Source organism: Diadema antillarum, unplaced genomic scaffold (genome assembly GCF_040938485.1).
Source record: "Diadema antillarum isolate AM-2024a unplaced genomic scaffold, OU_Dant_1.0 scf00000068, whole genome shotgun sequence".
Classification (NCBI taxonomy): Eukaryota; Metazoa; Echinodermata; class Echinoidea; order Diadematoida; family Diadematidae; genus Diadema; species Diadema antillarum.
Genome location: NW_027270957.1, coordinates 2,419,580 through 2,441,668, shown reverse-complemented (window position 1 = coordinate 2,441,668; position 22,089 = coordinate 2,419,580). Strand labels below are relative to the sequence as shown.

Here is a 22,089-nt window from a genome sequence, read left to right as displayed (position 1 = left end):
GAATGTTCCATTCATGGTGTTCATGCAGCATTCACTGCAACCACTACAGTCACACATATAAACAAACATGCTGCTCTTGAAGCGCAAGTTGTATCAATATGATGATCAATGTAAATATCTACACCTGCCTAGTCCCATTCTGACTTTCTTTATATGTACGCAATGTCTATCAACATATAGCCTCAAAGAGTGGCTAAATTTTCAGCCTACAAAGATGAGCATTTCATACCTCGTCATCCTGTGATAGTTTTGCATACATGTGAGAGGGATGCAGTTAAACTTGCTACATGTTGACAAGCATGTGCTGCTCTCATACACAATTGATTCACAGACAAATCTTGTTTGCTTATAACTGAGAGAGCTTCCAAGGCAAAAAAGGTATCCTATCAACCTCATTATGACAGGGATCCCCTGTTCCAGGCACGTAGGATACACAATTACCAGACCACAGTATATTCACCCCATCACTGTGATCAAACCATCTTCACAGCCACAAGAAATATTCTGAAATAAATAATGTCAATGAACACAATGCACAAAACATGATGATGTCCAGAAAAGTCCAGGACATAAAGACAAAAACAAGAGTCATCTCAGTCTTCATCACTGTCTTCAGCCAAGACATGTAGAGACCCACTCTCTGGCTGGGCCTGTGGTCGACTCCGCTGAGTACTGCTCTGTGATTGCTGGGACTGCGAGGGGCCGAAGAACATGGACTTGAACTGTGGAGGTGACAGAAGCACGAGCTTGACAGGATGAGGATGTGCTTGAAAGGATGATATTTGTGTGAGGGTTCCTACCACATTTTGATCACTGTAAGCATTGAGTTTTACGATGGTTATTTTCCTGCATTCATATTTGCACACATCAATTCTTAGACATGCATTAATCTCATATCTTTTCAACATTTTCAGACCTTAGAAACTTCCAAACATAGAGCATTACTGCATATGTAGATCCTATCATAAGGAATTGATATTTTTAAAACTCCCTTTACAATGAGCGATAGAAGAGTGTGATATCATATTGTGAATGAATGTTCATAGCACAGGGAATTTAATATATCAACATACATATTTACAAAAACATGTATACAGGGTAGACACATATGTATATCAGTTTATTCACAAAAAGCTTTACAATATGATCCTTATAATTCCTTGCAAGCAATCACACCTTAAGATCTTGGGATCTCAGGAAAAAGAATATAATTGATTGCATATATATGACATATTGAAGTTTAAAAGCAAAACTGCATTCCTGTTCCTTGATATCCCATTAAAGTTTAAAAGAAAAAGATGGCTCACCTTTTTGCTTGGAGGAGTACCAGGTACAAAGTCAAATCCATCATCATTGTCATCACTTTTCTGATCTTCCCTGATGCTGTCACCCCTGTCCACTCCTACTCCACCTTTCTCCTCAGACATCAGCTCCTCTACATCATCATTCTCATCTTCCCTCCCATCCACATCGATAAAATTTGCCAACAATGTCCTATTGGGACTGGAAGGTCCTCCCTCTTTCCCATTCTCATGTCTCTTTGCCTGCCCTTGTTGTGCATGCCAGTCCCTGTCACCATGGTGACCTATGCTAGTTGATGTCTTTTGAAATTTGTGGCTGAGGGTGGGGTCAAATGGGATGACTGGGCTGGCTGAGACATCTGCATCATCGCCAGCAGTGAAAGCCTGTTGAGGTGGGTCCAGTCTGGAAGAGCCAGCTGTGTCCCCTGTGGGAAATTAAACATCAAAATTTGTTTTCACTATTCTAATTTTCCAAAACTTCTTTGTGTAATAGAGTGGATATCAAATAACAGGAATTTGTTTGTGCTCCTGCTTTGTTCACTCTACATAGTGAGGGGAATTATTCTGTCAAATGTAAAAGTTAATGGATCACATTGCTTGCCATCTTGCCATTTGCCATCTCTGCACAGACCAAAAACTCTAACTAAGAAAGCCTGCCAACATACATGATTGGGAGAATATTTATATTTTTACAGCCTCAAAGGTAGCATCTTGCCTATTCTTAGGGTCTGAAGCACTGAAACAGCTGATTGTTGTTGTTGTTTTTTGTGAGAGGTGAATATTACAGCATGGCTCACGAATAGAATCTGTCATAGCAATTGAATACAATGCATTACATTACATTATGACATTTGTACAACTGCCATTTCCAAAGCACACAAAGTGCTTCCTACATACATAACAATATATCAAACATATCATCCTTACAATGAATATACAAAATAAGCAGACACAACATCATGAGTATTGAATAGCATTAATGAAAAAGATGGGATTTTCAATGCTTCTTAAGCAATGAATTGGACGGTCTATTTACTAATGGAGGGGTAATTCCAAGTTTTTTTGGAATTTTCGAAAAGGAATAATCTCTAACCCTTTTGTGGGTTTTGGAAATACATCAGTAAGTCTGCTTAAAAGACTGTAAATAGTAAGTTGATAGACAGGTATGGAGTAGCTGTACCCAAAGGTCCCTTTTTACATCAAGTTTGATCCCAACGACAAATTGACATAAAAGGTAATGATAGGCTACATCTCAGACATTATATTCCATAACTGGTTAAACAGATGCACAAATGTGACCTGCCACAACAAAAGGATCCCAAAGTCTCTGACGGCTGATCCAAGATAATCAAATATGAGGTCAGATCATCAAAATCGGTCAAAACCATCAAATTTCTGTTTTTAACATAATTTTGTATTCTAACGTTTCGTCTATCATCTGCCAAAATTTCGAAGCTAAATGATTAAAGGAAAGACAAGAAATTGGCGTTTTTCTGGCCCATGATTTTCCAACTTTCAACAGAACAAAAACGTGTCCGAAGATTTGGATTTAGCACCGCAGATAGACTCGCCCCTAGCAACGACGGAGTGATCTTATTGGTCAGTGCGTGGCATCCTGGTTACCGATTGGTTGTGCATAGACCGCTGGCGCTAAGCTTGAATGAACATTGTTGAGGTTACTAGGAGCGTATACCTTCTATTGTCAAGAGGTGAAAACTGTCTTGATCATGATTGCATTGGAAGAAAAACTTTGAAGGTAGTTTTCTCGAAACGTCGATTTCCTAGACCACTCGACATGCTCTCGTGAAATCATTGATATCTTCGCAACCCAGTGCTTTTATGAGTCATGTTATATATGAAAATACAGTGGGAGAGTAGGGGAATAACGTCATGTCATTTTCAGAAAATCGACCTCTCCGACTTTTGGACCCTATTGTTGTAGCGGGGCACAAATGTTTTGTTTTCATGATAGCAGATAAACAATCACTTTTATCAACTTATGATTTTTAATCTATAAGCTATATCATAATATTTTTATGGAAGAAAATGGGAACAGAAGCTATCAACTCAGTAGCATGATACAGTCATCAATGGTTTCCATCACTCACCGCTGCCATGTTCTTTGGACATTTTCTCATGCCTGTTCATCAAGTCCATCATTAGGTCATCTGGAAATTCCTCCTCTTCTACAGTGCTTCTGAAAAGTTGAAGTCAATAGAAATGATAAACTGATGACTACCTGGTACATTCCTAGAATCAGGAGAAGCACAATGAAAGTACACAATAACAAGGCCCTTAGGAATAGTAGTACAAACACTGGAAGGGGCAACACTGTTGGTATGATGGATATCAATTTGTCATTGTTATTGCTAGGCATGTTGCTTTTCTTTTTAATCATGCTTTAATCAATCAGACATTTGCCCAGTGGGTATTAAGCCAACAAGGGAAAATTAAGTTGTCAGCTACTAGTTATTCCCCGTATAGCTATGCATTGTGGTCATTTCACGAGGTAAAAAGTCATCTGAGAGACTTCAAAGGAAGAAATGACACAAACCGCAGGTATTGTACACATCAATATTTTTGCATGATTATTATTTTTTTTGTTTTTGCGCTGAGCCCAAATTATGGGCAACTGGGAAAAACAGAATACTCTGAACATTTAATCTATTGAGTCTAAGTGCTTTTTTTACAGAATCTTCTGGTCATCTGGTGGAGATAATGTTAAGTCCTTAAATGTGCATGTTGGCATGTGGCAATGAATCAAAAGGTACAATATGATTTGCAGACGAGGACTGTGAACTTTTATGAAAAGTTCTTCCACAATTTAGAAGTTACTGATTCTCATCTACACACTGTAGTATTCCAACACAATGTTGATTGTCATTATCATTAATCATCATCAGAATGATGCATTTTCAAAATCAAGTTATATTTTGGTAGGGCCTATATACCGTTCATCAATCATGTTGTGATGTTCAAAGCACTTTACATGATATGATGTTAATCATTCTCACACCTCCTCCTGATTATTTCATGATCATGGCTATAGTTATTAACAGCAAGAACTCTGACAAGCAACCATGATGACTACAATCTACTTACCTATTTGTATTTCCATTAGGTATCCTCCTTGTGTCCCCATCTGCTCTCGTGGCAGTTCTTCCCTGTCTAGAAGCATCATACCTGGAGCTAAGTGATAAAATATAACAGAATTACATAATTGGTCTTCTATCAATTGATAATCCAAGACTTAGAGATTTTCTATTTTTATCCAAGGAAGGGAGGGTGGGGAAAAAAAGGCTCTTCTGGCTTCACTTTCTGATTCTTTTTTCTTATTAGTAGTAATTGCAGTAAAATTTGTAGATTGAAAGGAAATTCTGAACATTTCATTTTTGTGACAGCAGCAAAATTAAAGCACAAGGCAAGTGCCAAATTGTGTCTCGTCCATTCGCGTAGAAGACATTAATGCTTTTCTAACTCCCGGAAGTTCATTGACCCGCCTATGACCCTTGACCTTGTGGTGACCTTCAACTCCCTAAGGGATATTTACCATCCAAGTTTGGTCACAAACGGACTTATACATCAAAAGTTATGAGCAATAATTGAAATGCACATAAAATCTTAACATCGGGCCCTAAAAGTTCGTTGACCCCTGTCTGTGACCTTTGACCTTGTGGTGACCTTCAACTTCCCAAGGGACATCTACCATCCAAGTTTGGTCACAAACGGACATATACATCAAAAGTTATGAGTCATAATCAAAACGCGCCGTAAAAACTTAACATTGGGCCCTAAAAGTTTGTTGACCCCTGTCTGTGACCTTTGATCTTGTGGTGACCTTCAACTCCCTAAGGGACATCTACCATCCAAGTTTGGTCACAAAGGGACATATACATCAAAAGTTATGAGCCATAATCAAAACGTGCCGTAAAATCTTGAAGGGATGGTACAGTATTGGTGGATATGAGAATTGGGCTTTTAACTTTTTGCGAGATACCAAGAAAACACTTACGATATAGTACAGAGCATACCACTTTAAGAGGAATTCAAAGTTTATTTGATGAAAATCGGGTTTGGAATGACTGAAACATCCAAAAACAAAGTAAAACAAAGCGATCGTAATAAAGTGTGGGTCCCACACTTAATTAGAATCGCTCTTTTTTGGATATCTCAGCCATTTCAAAACCAATTTTCAGCAAATAAACATTGATTTCCTCATAGAATTACATACTCTTTCATATTTCATTAGAGGTTTCTTATTATCTCACCAAAAAATGTTAGAAACCTGAAATTAGGTCTCAACCAAAACTATACGATCCCTTTAACATTGGGCCTTAACGTTCATTGACCTCTGCCTGTGACCTTTGACCTTGAGGTGCCCTTCATATTTGGTAAAATGTGTAACTTTGTATAACCACTCTTCCCTCCAAGTTTGCTTGAAATTGAAGTCCTCAGTAGAGAGTTATTCATTACAAGTTTTTGTAGCGTTACGGACGGACGACGGATGGTCAGACGCCACAGGCGATCCCTTAGTCTCCCCACACCTCCGGTGGGCTCCACAAAAATGGAAAAGAAATTTGAGCAAACTCTGATGAAAAATCATAAAAACATACTATTAAAAGTAATTACAATATCAACCAATTTCAATTCATTAAGATGCCACTTATGATTTCATTTAAGCACCACAAACGACAATTTTCTGACAATCACAGGATCTAAAAATAAGGTATACAAGGTACTTTGTTCTACTCTCATTCAAATTTGATATCACCTATTCAAAGTGGCAATTTCATTTAAAGTAACATAGTCTCAGAATTAACTTCCCCTGTGTCTAAGCCAAAGTGAGAGTCTATAGTAGTATGTGCACAAAAGATTTTACATTAAAAAACCACATAAATGGAGAAAAAACTCATCTTGATATTGGAATCTCATTATGGAAGTCTTTGGAGCACACATGTCTTACAATGAGTTAGACTCATTGAAAGAAAATTGTCATACATGTACTGAACAGTCCTTTAAAAAAAAAAAAAAAAGATAGACAGAAACATAGGCAAAATGCAAAGACATATGGATGATGACCGATTAATTTGATTTCTTGAAATAACATTGAACAAAATATTGTCACCTTAATCAGTGTTATATAAGCAAATGATAAGCTAAAAGTCAGATAAACCCACAATGTTATGACCATGAGGAACAGCCATTTCAGTCATGTGCATTTGCCAATATTTGCACATAATACCTATTCTGATGGGGTTGTACAAAATGTCCCTCAAAAAAATTACAATCAAATTTCCACACTAATAACTTTCAAAATGATAAAGCCATTTAAACGCTATTTCAGGGTATAACACCTTGCCTATATTTTGCAGAAAACCCCATTCAATTTGGTTAAGTGGTCACAGAGAAATGTGGATTGCTGTAAAACATGTCATGGATCTGTTTCTTCCAAGTTCAGCACTTGGCTGTTTTTCAAACTGTGCATATATTAATATGTGAACACAATGGACAGAACTTGGAGGGAAGGAATTCCTGACATACTCTTCAAAGATAATTTCTCTTTGACCACTGAAGCAAATCGAATGGGGTTTTCTGTATGATGTGGGTAATAAGTTATAGCTTCATACCCTGAATTTGTATATGGATTGATTCAGTATTTTTAAAGTAATGGTTGCTGAGGGTCCCGTTGTAATTTTTTTGGGGGGGACATACAGTATATCAAAGATCTCTACATATCTAATCTATCAGGTATACTGATAAAGACACAGGAGAGAGATGATTGCTAACCTCTGATTAGCCTTGCTCCTGTTCTGCTTTCTGTGCTGTACAGTGGCTTGTGTGGACTGGCTCAGCCTAGTCTGCTGGGAGGCTGTGGTGGTCACTTGACTGCTGGACACATCGGCCAGAGTGGCCAGGACAAATGTGGCCTCCACTGTCTGGTCACTCTCCAGACAAAATACAATTGGTCTGTAAGGCATGCCATAACAAACAACATATATGCATAATTTTTAGTTTTATGAAAATACTTTGCTGCTGTGTATTACACCATGCAGGAAACCCTTGAAAAGTATAATTATCATACAAATAAAACTGTAAAAGTATGACTAATTTCTGCAATGGAAAGTACTTCAACGCTTGACATTTTTATTGACATCTGGAGTTTTAATAAGACATCATAATACAAAGGATAAACATAATATACAACACTTCAATTATAATTGTGCAGCCCCATCCTGACTTCTGCATACAGAGGGTGTTCAATTTCAAGTGCAAACATTCACATGATGAAGGATAATCTTGACGGGGATATCAGAATATATTGCCTGAGCTCACAACCTATGGTAGAAACAGTTTTGAAGACAAAATCAGCATTATCCTAACACAAACATCAGTTTCTCATGACCTCTGTAATTACATTTTATACAACACCTATTTAGAATGTAGCTATCCGATTGGTCGATTGCCCATCACGTGATATTTAGAGAAAAGTTCCATCGCACGCTCTGGCTGTCAGCCACGCAATTTTGTTTGAGCAAAATGTTCCATTGCATGGCTCTGATGTCACAATAAACAAACATGTGCCGCGCGCACTCAACAATTACAAGCGCGCTTACAAGCACATACTTTTGTCACTCATTTTTGTAAACAACTTCGTTTCGCATACGTACGTACATGGTGACTGAAACTGTGAGGCTACTCATTCTTTTTCACAGAAAATGGTTGCCATTTCTGTGCTAAATTCAAGAATCTGTGAGTACCAAATCTGTTGACGTTCGAGGTGTTGTATAAAACAAATAGTGTATGGTCTTTACTCGTGCAATGGAACCAGATTTCGCACTCGGTGAAAGATGAGGCGCACTATTCAACTCAGCTTCACCTCGTTGAATAGCGCGCCTCTATCTTTCACCTCGTGCGAAATCTTGTACCATCGCACTCATGACCATTCACCATTTGTATACTATCTCGTGTTACCTGAACTTAGAAAAAAATGTAAAAGCAGGCATGGTGGTTGACACACAAATGATTGATATCAGTTTAAACTTAACTGAAGTAAATTTCTGAAGTTATCTAACATTCATTTTCATTTTTCTGTACCAAGCCAGCCATTAATTCTATTCAGGCATAACCACTTACTTCCCAGTAGTCTCAAAGTAAAGTGTGATAGGGAGTCCTGCCGAGTCAGAAAATGATAGTATTGCCTGTGAGGATGAGAATTAATGAGAAAAGACATAACGTTATCAGATAATGGTGAAAATTCAAGTGTAGTTTGCAAGAATTGATCCTCTACTGTGCTTTTTAGATTGATGCTATTAAAGCAGCAGTTGCTGTGATAATTGTCCACAAAGCTCAACATAGCAATACATGAATTGTGATCTATATGTTACTGTAAATATTTAACTGTAAAATATATCATATACATTCATATTCAATCAATAATTGGCCCATGTTATATACATACAACCAATTAACAAATATACAAATAAACAAGGCAAGTGCCAAATTGTGTCTCGCCCATTCGCGTACAAGAAATTAAAATTTTTCTAACTCCCAGAAGTTTATTGACCCGCCTATGACCTTTGACCTTGTGGTGACCTTCAACTCCCCAAGGGACATTTACCATCCAAGTTTGGTCACAAACGGACAAAGGGATCAAAAGTTATGAGCCACAATCGAAACGCGCCCTAAAAACTTAACATTGGGCCCTTAAAGTTCGTTGACCCCTGTCTGTGACCTTTGACCTTGTGATGACCTTCAACTCCCCAAGGGACATCTACCATCTACGTTTGGTCACAAACAGACAGATACATCAAAAGTTACGAGCAATAAACGAAACAAGCCCTAAAAACTTAACATTGGGCCCTAAAGTTCATTGACCTCTGCCTGTGACCTTTGACCTTGAGGTGCCCTTCATGTTTGGTAGAATGTGTAACTTTGTATAACCACTCTTCCCTCCAAGTTTGATTGAAATTGAAATCCTCAGTAGAGAGTTATTCAAGTTTTTGTAGCGTTACGGACAGACGACGGACAGACGGCGGACGGACAGACAGCGGATGGACGGACGACGGACGGACGGACGGACGGACGACGGACGGACGACGGACGGACGACGGACGGACGGACAGACGCCACAGGTGATCCCTTAGTCTCCCCAAACCTCTGGTGGGCTCGCCAAAAACATAGCTTTTATATACAGAGTTTGAAAAAAAATGTCATCCTGTAAGATGAGGAAACAAAATGTTCAGAAATAGTGATGAAATCAGCATTGGATGAGTGTGAAGTTTTGACAGGAATGTTCAGAAATTAAAACAAATAAGTTTCCAACACTGTAATGCTGATCTCACCCGTAGCTCCTTCAGGCAAAATGTAATAGAAGTGTCAACACCAATGCTATATTCCTCAAACTCCTCCGGGACAAGCTGAAGCTCAGAGTGCACAACTTTGCTGGGGTCTTTGATGGAAGAAAAAGTCAAGATCACATCAATGGTATTTACTGCCTAGTACTTTTCTTTTACCAAAACAATGTCTCTGTCACATCTCTCAATTTAAAGATTATGTTGATGGCATGAACCTGCACATATGCTGGATTGCTCTTCATTACAGGTACCATATTCAAAGTGTTGCTGTGAAAGTAAAATCTGACCATAGAAGTTACTGCACATACTTGCATGCGGCTGTTCTTCACTACTTGCCTTGTTTCAAGCATAGTTATCAACACACGAACACATTCACGCACACAATAATTACCTCTGCCAAGGAGGTTATGTTTTTGTCAGTGTTGGTTTGTTTGTTTGTTTGCTTGTTTGTTTGTCTATTTGCAAAATAACTCAAAAAATTTTGACGGATTTGGATGAAACTTACAAGAAAAATTGTTAATGACACGAGGAACAGATGATTAAATTTTTGTAGGGATCAAGAAAACTGCCTGGATTCAGGATATTTTTTGATATTTTTGAAGGATAATCATGGGCAAATAGGGCCAACAAGCAAGAGAGTTCAAGCTGCGCCTACAATTTGTATTTGAGGTGTGTATACATGCACTGAGTGTGCACTCGAGGTGCAGCATGCAGTAAGCTGCTGATGAGATGTGGTAGATTTAGACACAACAGTAAACTTCTTTATTGTACTGGGAAATAAGGGCAATTTTCAGCATTTGTGATGGGTGAAAATGAGCTGCTTGGCGAAGGTCTTTGTTCTCAAAGTGTTTTTCTAGTTGGTTAGGCGAAACTTAAAGACAGCTATAACTGAAAACACTCTAAAGAATAGAATCTTGAGCTGAAAACTGAAAATCAAAAATACAAGATCTTACACAATTTGTCTGAATAGCTTAAAGGCATCTAGCCCCTATGCATGGTATACAGAAAGGCAAGTGTCCAAACCTCACACAATTCCTTTTTTATGCCTCCGCAACGAAGTGGCCGGAGGCATTATGTTTTCGGGTCGTCCGTCCGTCCGTCCCGTTTTGTTTTTGTTGATATCTCAAGAACCGTGTGGTGGTTTTACATCAAACTTGGTATGAGGGTATATCCTTGGGGGATAATACTTTGTGTGAATTTTAGGGTCACAGGGTCAAAGGTCAAAGGTCACAGGTTATTTTGTGAAAAAAAAATGAAATTTCATGTTTTTCTCCATATCTCGCAAATGGTTCAAGGTATCTTCATGGAACTTAGTATATATGCTTGTACCGATGGGCAGTGATTATCTAGGGAAGTTGGGGGTCATGGGTCAAAGGTCAGGGGGTCAAAGGTCAAGGTCAACTCCTCAAAATATCACTACTTTCCTGATATTTATGCAATGAATGAAGGTTTTTTTTTTTTTAAACTTGATATATACATGTATTACCCAATATATATTCTGTGGGAAGTTTCTTGCCAAAAGGTCAAAGGTCAAGTGAAAGTGCTGAATTGCACTTTTTCCTCCATATCTCAAAAGTAACTCAAGGTATCATCATGAAACTTACATATTTATGCATGTTCAACCTAACATTGATTCTCTTTGGAACTGTGAGGTCAAAGGTCAAAGGCCAGGTTTAGATAATGCTATTTTCCCATTTGATACTGAAATTATACTTTTTCTCAATACCTTGAAAAATTACTCGATGCATAAACTTATAAAAGGGTCAAAAGTCAAGTAAAAATCATCAGTTCCCCAAATACCTGCACTCTGACATTTTAATCATTCATCCAATTGAACCTAGCTCTAGGAAAGTGAACATTCAGCACATTTGTGTCAAACCTGTCATTTTGATATTTTGCCAATTGTTTGAAACTGTCATCACACATTGTCAAGACATTGTACTATAGACCTATTAGGAGAACCATGCATTATGGCGGAGGCATATCAGTCGCCGTAGCGATATATCTAGTTTTGCTTTGTTTCTTGTTCTTTCATTCACAGCATTAACTTTACAGCTTTGTAATGACACTAGACACCAATAGACTGAACCACATTGGCTGGACCGATAGGCTAAACCTAGACTAAACATAGACTAAACATGGTTACCTGGCTCATCATCAACATAGTTCTTGAAGCTGAGCTGAACAGGAGAGACGATAAGTGTAATCTCTTCTTGCGATGCCTGGAAGCTGGATACGGCCTCTGCCAATAACCTGGAAAGGGGCAGAGTTATTTAAAAGTGTGCATAAGTTGTAACTATCATTCAGGGAAGATGTATCCTAGTATAAAGACCAAATCTGCATTCTGCGACCATGGTGAACCATGTGCAAGAAACAAAACTCTAAAAATTTAATCAAGGCTTAAATAATTTATGACCATTTAAATGCCAGTAATCATCTACAAATACAGTGTTTCCTAACTTCCTCATGGTAGTTAGATACAATGGTCACCTGATTGAGATATTGTTTCATTATATTCTCCATATGTTCGGCTATGAGTGTGCAATGTTATGTAATGTACAATGTTATATTTTTCACCATGTATGTTTCCTTATAAATTACATTGATCATAACCCTTCCATCTTTTTTTTTCCACACAAGACAAAGCCAGAATATATCAAAGTTTCACAGGATTTATGTTGATCTTTTTGTTGTTCTTTCCCTTGAACAAAATAATGTAGAAAGGACTTTTGACAAAAGTAGACATTATGGGCACATGACCAACACAGCTGAAAAGGTTTCCAGAACATATCAAGTAAAGTCAGCAACTGACAATCAAACTTGAAACATTCTTCCTATGTAGCAACTTTGCTCGGACTTTCTTCAAGTGCCATTTATCTCAAATTTCTTCTTCTTCCAAGCATACTAGCAGGTCATCATATCTAACACTCGTTAGAAATATACAAGTCATAGGAAACAATCAACGAGCTTGGGCATAGAAAGCCAATGACCTATCTACTTATAAAGTATTGACTTAGAATGCAATCACATCTCTGACATAATGTCCATTTAGCTGTTTAATAGACTTTGGCCAATTCACTATAATGGGATGTGATGAGCAGGCATTTTTGTACCAGTACATATATTGTCACACATGTTTAAATTATCTGTATTCAAAGGACTGACTTTTCTTAAAATGACTGGGAGCTGGCAGTGACAAATGCTACATTCAGAGGAAAGTGCTTGGTATTCACATTAATGTCAAATTACATACATTCATCATGCATATCAAATGACTCGTCAATCAGAGCTCTCGAGGTGTTATGTTGTTCATGATTCAACAAATTACTTTATCATAATATAGCAATTTCATGTAAACACTTGGCTGAATTAGAAATACCACAAATAACATTGACATAATCAAAGCCATATATCTAATGTTGTGTGATGAAATATTGATAAATCACAAAACTGAAGGTGATCAAAGTCAAGTTGATTGATACTACATATAGCTTACATACAAAATAATGACACTCTGTAACTGCAGAACGAAAGATCATATCAGTATTAATGTGCTCTGATCAGGTAAATTGCCGTTTACCCAGAATCTAGCATGCAAGATTTACACTAAATCAATGATGGACCTTATTAGAGACTATGATACAAGCATAGCAGTGTGAATGCTATCAGCGATTCTTACTTTGAAGGAGCTTTGATTCTGTTTGGGCACAGGTCCTTTGAAAACACAGCTTGCAGTGTCTCCGTTTCCTGATACACCAAATTATATGTCTTCACTATGCCTGTACATTGAGCAAAAGAGTGTAAAGCATACCAAAACATTTGGATCTACAGGAGTGTGTAGAATTAATTAAACTATGCATGGTCCAGGATATTCCCATATCTACTGAACTACAATGATGAAATAATGCATTGGTCACTTATTTGTGTTCTGCCAATAACAAGACTCTTGTCTGCTGAAAACTTTTAATCCTTTCAATTGTTTCCAATCAAACTGTTGTCAGTATAATATCCCTATGTGCACCATTTGACCTAAGAATTCAAGTTCAAATTAACATGACTCCCACTTCCTCTCCAACAACTTTAGCTGCTGCATAAGGAAAGAAATCACATCTGCAGCATACAAAATCTCCTCTTTCTCCATGTCAAATTAACATTATTTTATCAGGGCATGAGAAAATCTACCTTGGAAACCAAATGAAGATAGCAGTACTCTAACAAGAAAGTTCTAGGTGCAACTTAATCTTAATTTTCTGGTAAACTGCATGCTTAGAAACATAAATGTATTGCATCATCATTATTATTATCATAACTGAAAGAATGCAGCAGCCCTCCACTTTCTCTAATGTTCTGCAGTGATGTAATCTAAAAATTTTCACTGCAAAAATTAACTCCCTCCTGCGCAGAGCATAGGCAAGCTGCCATGGCTATAGGGCTTCATTTATCTCAGTCACTTCTCTTACCATGTCTACAGTGTAGCTGGAAGACAAGTCTGCATTCCTGTGTGTCCAAGCTGATGTTGCAGCGATCTACATTTTTCTCCAGACTGTACAGAGATTTAAAAACTGCTAGGCAGGACTGCCAGGAAGAGAAAAGTCAATGCAAAATAAAAAGAAAAGAGTACATACATCCATGGATATACCATTAATGTACTTCATAAAAGTGAGGTTGTAGGCATTACATGCTTTCAATGAAACTCTCAACAACAACAACAAAATCAAAAGAGGAAGGTTCCAGTAAATTAGATGGGCTAACAGAAATGCTTTGAAACATGCAAGGATTCACATGAATTCACATCAATACTTTTCAACACTTAAGTGAAAGAAGCCCCAATGCAATGCAACACCAACACTTGATCGAACCAAGTTTGTTACCCCCATGTGTTTACACTTGTAAGTGTGTGAATCAATGTGTGCTCTTCATTTAAATGATTGTATTTTATCAAACCCTTTACTTACAAGTGATTTTCTGTATCATTTTCTTATAGTTTTGGACTATTTTTTCAGGCAAGTAAAATTCATGTTTGGGCAAATGTTCTGCAACAACTTGAAAATCTGCTTGCCCATCTGGGCACAAGTGGTAAAAAAAAAGGGGGGAAAGGAGTTATGTACATGTAGCACCCTGACTAAGGGCTTTGAAAGTGAAAGGTGTAAAGAAAAGGTTATGAGAGTGTAAGCATTACAGAAAGTCTTAGCTGAATAGAAGGGTTAAAAAAAACAAAAAACAAAAAACAAAAAAAAGCTTGGAGACTGGACGAGTTATCAAACAGGCAAAAAAAGAACTATACAGGAGAAGAAAACGTATATTTACCAGCAATATGTGATTGACAGATTATAATGACAAGCAACAGACAACAGACAAAGAGTGATTAGAATATAGCTTGCTTTACTCAGATGAGCTGTGATAGGGCATATCAACAGATATTTCGCTGATGCAGTAAATGGAAATTATCATCATCATATCAATATTTATATTGTACAATTACAGTAATCCAAATATGTGCATTACAATAATTGTTTAAAAACTGTGTTGGATAATATTATTCACACCCAAACACACACACATAAAATGAAATTGTTGGTACAGAAGTGTTTTTCACAGTCTTAATGGCTTTGAGTGATCACAAAAGACATAAGAGTTGAAACAGAAATCAATCAAAGAACTGTTGGGAATTCATCATTTGGAACAGATACAGACTGTTCCTGAACAAAGCCAGGGCAATTACCACAGTTTGTTGTTATGAAGGTGACATTTCCAGACTTTTACTGGACTTGTCAACTGGGGGATCACGATTATCTGCATGACCACCTAGTTGACTTGGGGCACAATAATGGTTTTGCCGGAACAGCAATTTCTGGTCCTCAGTTTTATGACACTGGCTTTACCCCTCTTTGACAAAAATTAAATGCTGACAAGAAGTCTACCAATAAAAATTATGTACAGAACAAAAACAAAAACAAAAACAAAAAATATGAAAAACTAGATAAGCGCTCTGAGAGCGCAGAACTCCGCCAAGCAACTAATTTTCACCAATAATCTTGTTCTTCCATAGAGATTAATGATTTCCATCCATACGTATGCACGCAGAAAATCGCCCGATTTCCCAATATAGAAGCCTTTTGTTACATCATCAACTTTCAGCTGCACGGCGTGCCTTGCCCTATAGCAGAAACTAGAGCAGGCACTTTAGTGCGCATATGAAAACCTCAAAAATGCACAGCTTGAACTCCCAAGCTCATTGACCCTACCAATAAAAATATCGAAAATCCTTCATAAAATCCATAAAAATTTACGGATCACTACCAAAATTTAATCATCTGTTCCTTGTGTCATTCTCAACCATTCCTGCAAGTTTCATCCAAATTTGTTTTTAACTTTTTGAGTTATTTTGCAGAAGACAAACAAACCAACAAATGGTAATGACAACATAACCTCCTCCCTTGGCGGAGGTAATGAATATACTGGTATGTAATGAGCAAGCAGATTCCACAGTAGGGCTGATAATATTGATCAATTTTGTTAACTCCTTCCCATGCAGTGAAGTTTGTATCATAGGCGCAGCATTCAAATTTATTAATAAAAGTGTAGGTTTCACACAAAAAAACCCAACAACTCTGATTTACCCTGGCAAGTAACAAAAGCAAAAACAAAAGAATTCTCAAGTGTCCTTTTGCAATTAAATGTGCAGACTATTTGTGATCCCCTGCAAATGTAATGAAGATAGTTGAGTTTCTATGCAGTAAAAGAGTAGTTTACGACCATATGTTCCACTATGGTGTACAGGTAGATGGCTCTCTTTGGGATACCCTCAAAGGATACCCAATCTAGCTATTGTTCACAAAATATATAATACATGCAAATCAACAAGGTCCAACCAACCTTCATAGTGATTCGCCAGCGGGTAGTCTCACCACCTGTCTGTGAGCTCTGGGAGGCAGAGGCAGAGCCATCGTCAAAACGTAGAAAGAAGTTTGGACTGAAGAGGAAACATGAGTAGGCTGACCGAGAAGAGTTGACAGCTCTAAGTGCAAGCTATCAAGATTGGAACAGAAATTGTGCAAAAATTGTGAAAAGTGTAATTATTCTTGCAAACAGTGTACAATATTTGCAACCTTTATAAGTATGATTATAAGTGTAATCTCAGAGACTCCAACTCGCCCGTTCTCGACGGGAGATCTCCCGCCGAAAGCCCATTTTTGCAAAATCTCCCGTTCTCGTGCTTGAGATTTGATTTCTCCCGCCCTGGCTCTGTGTCTCCCGGTGGAAAGGATTTCTTACTTATTGCTATCGTATATTGAAGAAATAAGCCTTAGATAGCACCAGAGAACATCGAGAACCCTAGGAACTTCGCGCTTTGCACACATCAACTTGGAGTCTCCCGTTTGCTAGGGGTTTCGGGCGGGAGAATCTCCAGATCAGAAGGTGCTTTGGGTTGGAGTTTCTGTAATCTAGATAAAAATATGTACATGCTGTGAGCAAGAAAACTAATATGCTGGGTTTTTCAGGCATTCTATGTTTACTCCTGTCCCCCTTTCCCTTAGAAGGAAACTATGAAATAAGAACTTATCTCTCTCACACTCACACTTACTCACACAAAAATATGCATATATATGCACACACTTTGGCTTACTCGAACAGTTACATGAATTTATGAATGACTGAAGCTACCATGCTTAGGGTCACTGAATGAGAACACTAGAAACCCAAGCAAACCAAATAAGTACCGTACCTCACACATTTCTGCCTTCTATTTACAATGTCTAATACATTTGATGACAATTTCAGCAGTGCATAGCAATACTTCATTTCACCTTACAAAGTGTGAACAAAATTCAGTATCAAAATGCCAAAGAAGCCCCAAATCAAAAGCATTTCCTTCTAATACAAGTTGCCTTCATGACCCAAACTACACTACTGTTTACTTTACATTTATATCTAAAAAAAATGTGATTTCAAATCTCAAAATCCTATTTACAAAGCTGCCATCCTCAGCTGACTAAAATGTACTGATGCATGCACACAAAAAATAATCTAAAAATAAAAGTGATTTGAAGTTTCCATATTTCATGCTTTCATCTACATGAAGGTGAACATGTGATTTGCAGTTTACATGTGATTTCAAATTTTCATCAAGATAAAGGTGAACACACTTAACATGGCAAAAAAAAAAAAAAAAAAATGCATCGAATAAAAATTGCTCAATTACTGACCTCAATTAGGCCCCAAAACATTTTTGTGATTTAAGGCAATCATCTTCACAATTTGCAAACATTTTCTAATGTACACATAATATGACAGGCAAAAGGGAATCCTAGCAGCAGCAGAGCTGTGGAGGCATTGTCAAACAATGCATCAAAATTGGAAAAAAAACCAAACTGCTTTGTACAGTCTGATACACACTCTAGTGTCTCTGATATGGAGTTGTAAGACATTGCAGCTGAAAATGATCATCCAATACATCAAAAAAAAAAAAAGAAGCAAAAATCTGAATGATAAGATTAAATAACTCAATTTCTCCAGTAGCAAGTACAATAAGAACATTTTTGGAAGCAGTTTGCTACCATGGTAACATTTGTTCACAACTAAATTTTAGTATAATTTCAAAACTTTCATATGGTCGAGTGTTTCTTTGTCCATTTAAGAATCATCTCACATTACACAACCCAGTCAAGCATAATTTGAAGTTAATCAATACAAAAAAGTAACCTAAATAGTTTTGACAAGTATCTGTAAATATCAAAAGCATTGTGGCAACATAGGGACAATATAAAGAATCCTAAAATTTCATACCCCTGTGTCCAGTGGTTCCATGTAGAGATCATCCCCGACTTTGGAGAGGCAATGGACAGCCCGCCCAAATACTGTCAAGAAAGATTATATGAATGGAAGGTATTGCAGCTTTGACATTCATTGTACAAAACAGTGATGACAACAGGGCTGGTGTCATTTATATGCACCGACTGCTTGCAAACTTTCTCAATTTTAAATCCAATATCGCAAAGTTTGATTTGTGTCCCCTCCTCTTACAATCTTAGTAAAATTTACCTATTAACGTTTTTATAGAAAGTGTTTTATAAATGGCTTCGTTCACATAACAAAATACATCGTAACATGTTCAATATCTGTATAGTGGTACTGCACTGCAGAGTTTAGTGGGTGTCCAACACATCAACACTGTACATTGAAACTGACACCCCTCTATTTACAGCATTGCGCGTAAAGAACAAACTTTTACGCATGCGACTACGCGCAGCAGTTTTGCATTCTTCACTGGGGATTTGAAGATGTCCAAATATTACTGAAAAACCTGATAATAAACAAGATCAATGCCAAAACAATGATACCGTAGATTATAAATGCAGATAGGAAAAGCATTACGTGCATTTCACACGTATTGCCAAAAGTGGGTAGGGGTGTTGGTTTCAAAATACGGCGCAACTGAGTGTATCAAAATAACAACCCAAGCGTTCGAAACAGTTATCTTGGAGCGTGTACCGCATATCGCATTTTTAATGCACGCTTGTGAATTCAGAGTATTTTCATTGTCATGTGAGTAAAATTTCAGGCAAATTGTGAGATATTTTAAGTGGAAATTCTAGTAGATCTATTAATAGAAAAACATTGATAAAAAAAAAACCAAGACGACTTGTATGATTACACTATGAATATTGGAAATTACCTTTTACATTACCTTTCACACATAGATTCATGCAAGGACCTAGGAGTCACGGTTGATTCTACACTTAAGTTTGATTCGCATTTTCAGGAACAAATAAACAAAGCCAATAAACTTATGAATTTAATAAGATGCACATTTGTTTATCTAAATAAGGACTATTTTTTATTGTTATATACAGCTTTGGTAAGACCTTATTTAGAATACACCCATGCGGTATAGAGTCCTTATTTGAAAAAAAACATTTAGCTATAGAAAATGTCCAACGGAGAGCTACAAAATTAGTACGTGAAATAAGATCTTTATCTTATGAACAGAGATTGAGGCACCTTGGACTTTCAACTCTAGCACACCGCAGGGCGAGAGGTGATATGATTGAAGCTTTTAAATCATTTCATAAATATGACCAGGAAGTAGTGCCTGATTTGGGTTTAATTAAAAAATGCACAAAAAGTTATATATTTTTCGATCACATACCACTACAAGAAGAAACTCATTTTACATGCGTATCAGGAAACCATGGAATAGTTTATCAAGAAATACAGATGCACCCAGTGTCTTCAGTTTTGAAGTTGGTTTGGAGAAATTCTGGGACAATGAACCCATAAAATTTAAGTTCGATGCCACTCCACCTGCCCATGACCCAGCTGCCCAGCTCATCTCAAGGACCAAATCTGGATCTGAATATAAGAGGCTCAGCCTGCATTCAGAATCTTCCATAGGTATCCATAGGTAGGTATTAGGGTGTCGATATGTTGGACACCCAACTACACTTGTATACGTATACCTGTGTCCTGAACAATATCAAAACTAAATCATGTTTTGCTTCTAAAATGGGGCAATACAAATAAAGAATACTTATCTAACATGTACAGGTTAGAATTCCTAAATTAAAGAGATGTATACAACTCACTATCATCATCATCTCATCATTGTCAAACTGCATGATATCTCCTGATAGATCTAATATTAAAATTATATTTTAAGCGCAGCCTACCTTGATAACTGTGTGTGACCAGCATTCAGGCAGGGGCCGTATTCTGAGAGCTTATTAAGTGTCTGATTAGCACTTAATTACCGAATTGGTATTCTGAGAGCATGATTAAGTAGGGGGTATATTAACTACCATAGCAACAAGCGTTTTGGCGGGAAGGACCTACGCGTTTGCGCGTATCAATGCGCGTGCACCTCTGAGAGGACTTAATCACAGAGTTAATTACGAATCGGTATTCTGAGGGTGTAATTAAGTATGAAAGTTAATGAAAAACTTAATGATACCAAAGAGTGTCATTAACTACTCCGATATCACGCATTACATTGTGTTTTCTCTGCCACAGCGATGCTTACCGTCTTCGGTAACCGAGGAGCGGTTGAATCTTGTTATCATGGTATCCGTAGAATTCAGAGAAAAAAAAAGAAATATAGCCGATCTTCGAGGAATTTTGTCATTTTATTTGAGCAAAGAGGTTGAGACCTTCGCGTGCGTAGGTGAGGGGTTGTAATCAAATACCGGAGTGTGCGCACGGAGCTTTTGGGCTGTAATTACAGGCGCGTGGAGGAGCACGCATTGAGGGCATATTTGCGCGTGTAATCATCATTTTGGCTTCTAACAACTCGTCTGATTGGATGGAATAACAATTAGATGGGAGGGACCTAAGATAATTACAGGGGACTTAATCATACCTTAATTACGTCCTCAGAATACCCTGGTCATCACCCCACCCACCCACATGGACACACAGCAGGATCCTCATTAGCCCCGGAGACCGCGCCGCCAGGCGCGGTCCTGGCGGCTTCCCCGCAGTTTCGCTTATGTTATAGTTCATTGTCTGTGCGCTTGTGCAAGTGATTGTGAATTCTGTGAACATCGGTGAGCTGCTTATAATATAAGACATCATTTTGTGCATCACAAGCAATGAAATGCATCAAACAGTCGCCGATGATAGTCATTTAGGTTTCATCGACCCATGTAAGTATTCCTAGTAGTTTCTGTTGAAAAATTAAGGAAATATAGCGCCGCAAAGGCACCCGTTTGTTCAACATGAAGATCTTTTATGGGAGCACGGCGCAGCCGCCACACGCAGCCGCCACACTGCGTGTGGCGGCTGTCGCAGTTAGATCCTCATTACAAAGGCATCAGCCTAGTAATTGTTAGAACCTAGCTGTAAATTTATAGGCTAGTAGATAGTAAATTAGATCAGATCTATCGTACCCCGTTACTAATACTAGAGGTCTAGGATCCAGTCTTGTTATAAATAATGGCAATAATGCGAACGCAACGATAATTAGGTTAAAATACTTTATCCAAACATGAAATGCAACATGTGGGACTGAAAAGTGACTAGATTCTACTACTGATAGTTTACAACCACTTTACAACCAGTACAGAACGGGAATACGTCGCGCACATCTTGCGATAAGATTGCAGGAGAACATACACGCCAGAAGATTTTGCGGATAAATCGGCTGATGCCTTTCCATTACCTTTGACATTACTCCCTGGTATTATGCACTTCATGGCCGTTCATCGAGAATGAGAGGTTCCCTTAGCTGTGTTGTTCTTATTCTGTTTGCATTGCGCGGCGGCTAGGCTTCCACTGACTTACTAGAGTACGTCCTCTGACCAATCAAAGAAGACGTACTAAAGCTAGCTTACTCGATCCTATCCACAGAACTCTACACACGTACACTCTGTGTGTGTGCAGCTGATCCTATCCTGCAATGCAGCGGGGCGTAAACACGGCGCAGGTCACATGTCAGA

The 22,089-nt window shown here is 37.9% G+C and overlaps 1 protein-coding gene across 1 annotated transcript; it reads right to left on the bottom strand.

Moving 5' to 3' along the window:
* Positions 1-593: 593 nt before the first annotated feature.
* LOC139716658 (cell cycle checkpoint control protein RAD9B-like) lies at positions 594-21,867 on the bottom strand. The gene is made up of 13 exons (XM_071628185.1): positions 21,813-21,867; positions 18,443-18,513; positions 16,532-16,684; positions 14,116-14,230; positions 13,335-13,434; positions 11,802-11,908; positions 9,644-9,750; positions 8,436-8,500; positions 7,089-7,268; positions 4,404-4,490; positions 3,410-3,498; positions 1,308-1,726; positions 594-722 (listed from the first exon to the last, which is right to left on the bottom strand). The coding sequence occupies exons 1-13, from the start codon at positions 21,844-21,846 to the stop codon at positions 594-596; spliced, it is 1,656 nt and encodes a 551-aa protein (XP_071484286.1). The 5' UTR covers positions 21,847-21,867.
* Between the last annotated feature and the right edge of the window lie 222 nt (positions 21,868-22,089).

Excerpts from the sequence above, each read along its gene's own strand:
- LOC139716658 (XM_071628185.1), bottom strand. The coding sequence starts at position 21,846 with ATGAAGTGCATAATACCAGGGAGTAATGTCAAAG. Across the intron at positions 9,751-11,801 it reads CTATGTTGATGATGAGCCAG|ACCCCAGCAAAGTTGTGCAC; the intron begins GTAACCATGTTT and ends CTTCCATCAAAG. Across the intron at positions 723-1,307 it reads GTACTCCTCCAAGCAAAAAG|TTCAAGTCCATGTTCTTCGG; the intron begins GTGAGCCATCTT and ends TCACCTCCACAG.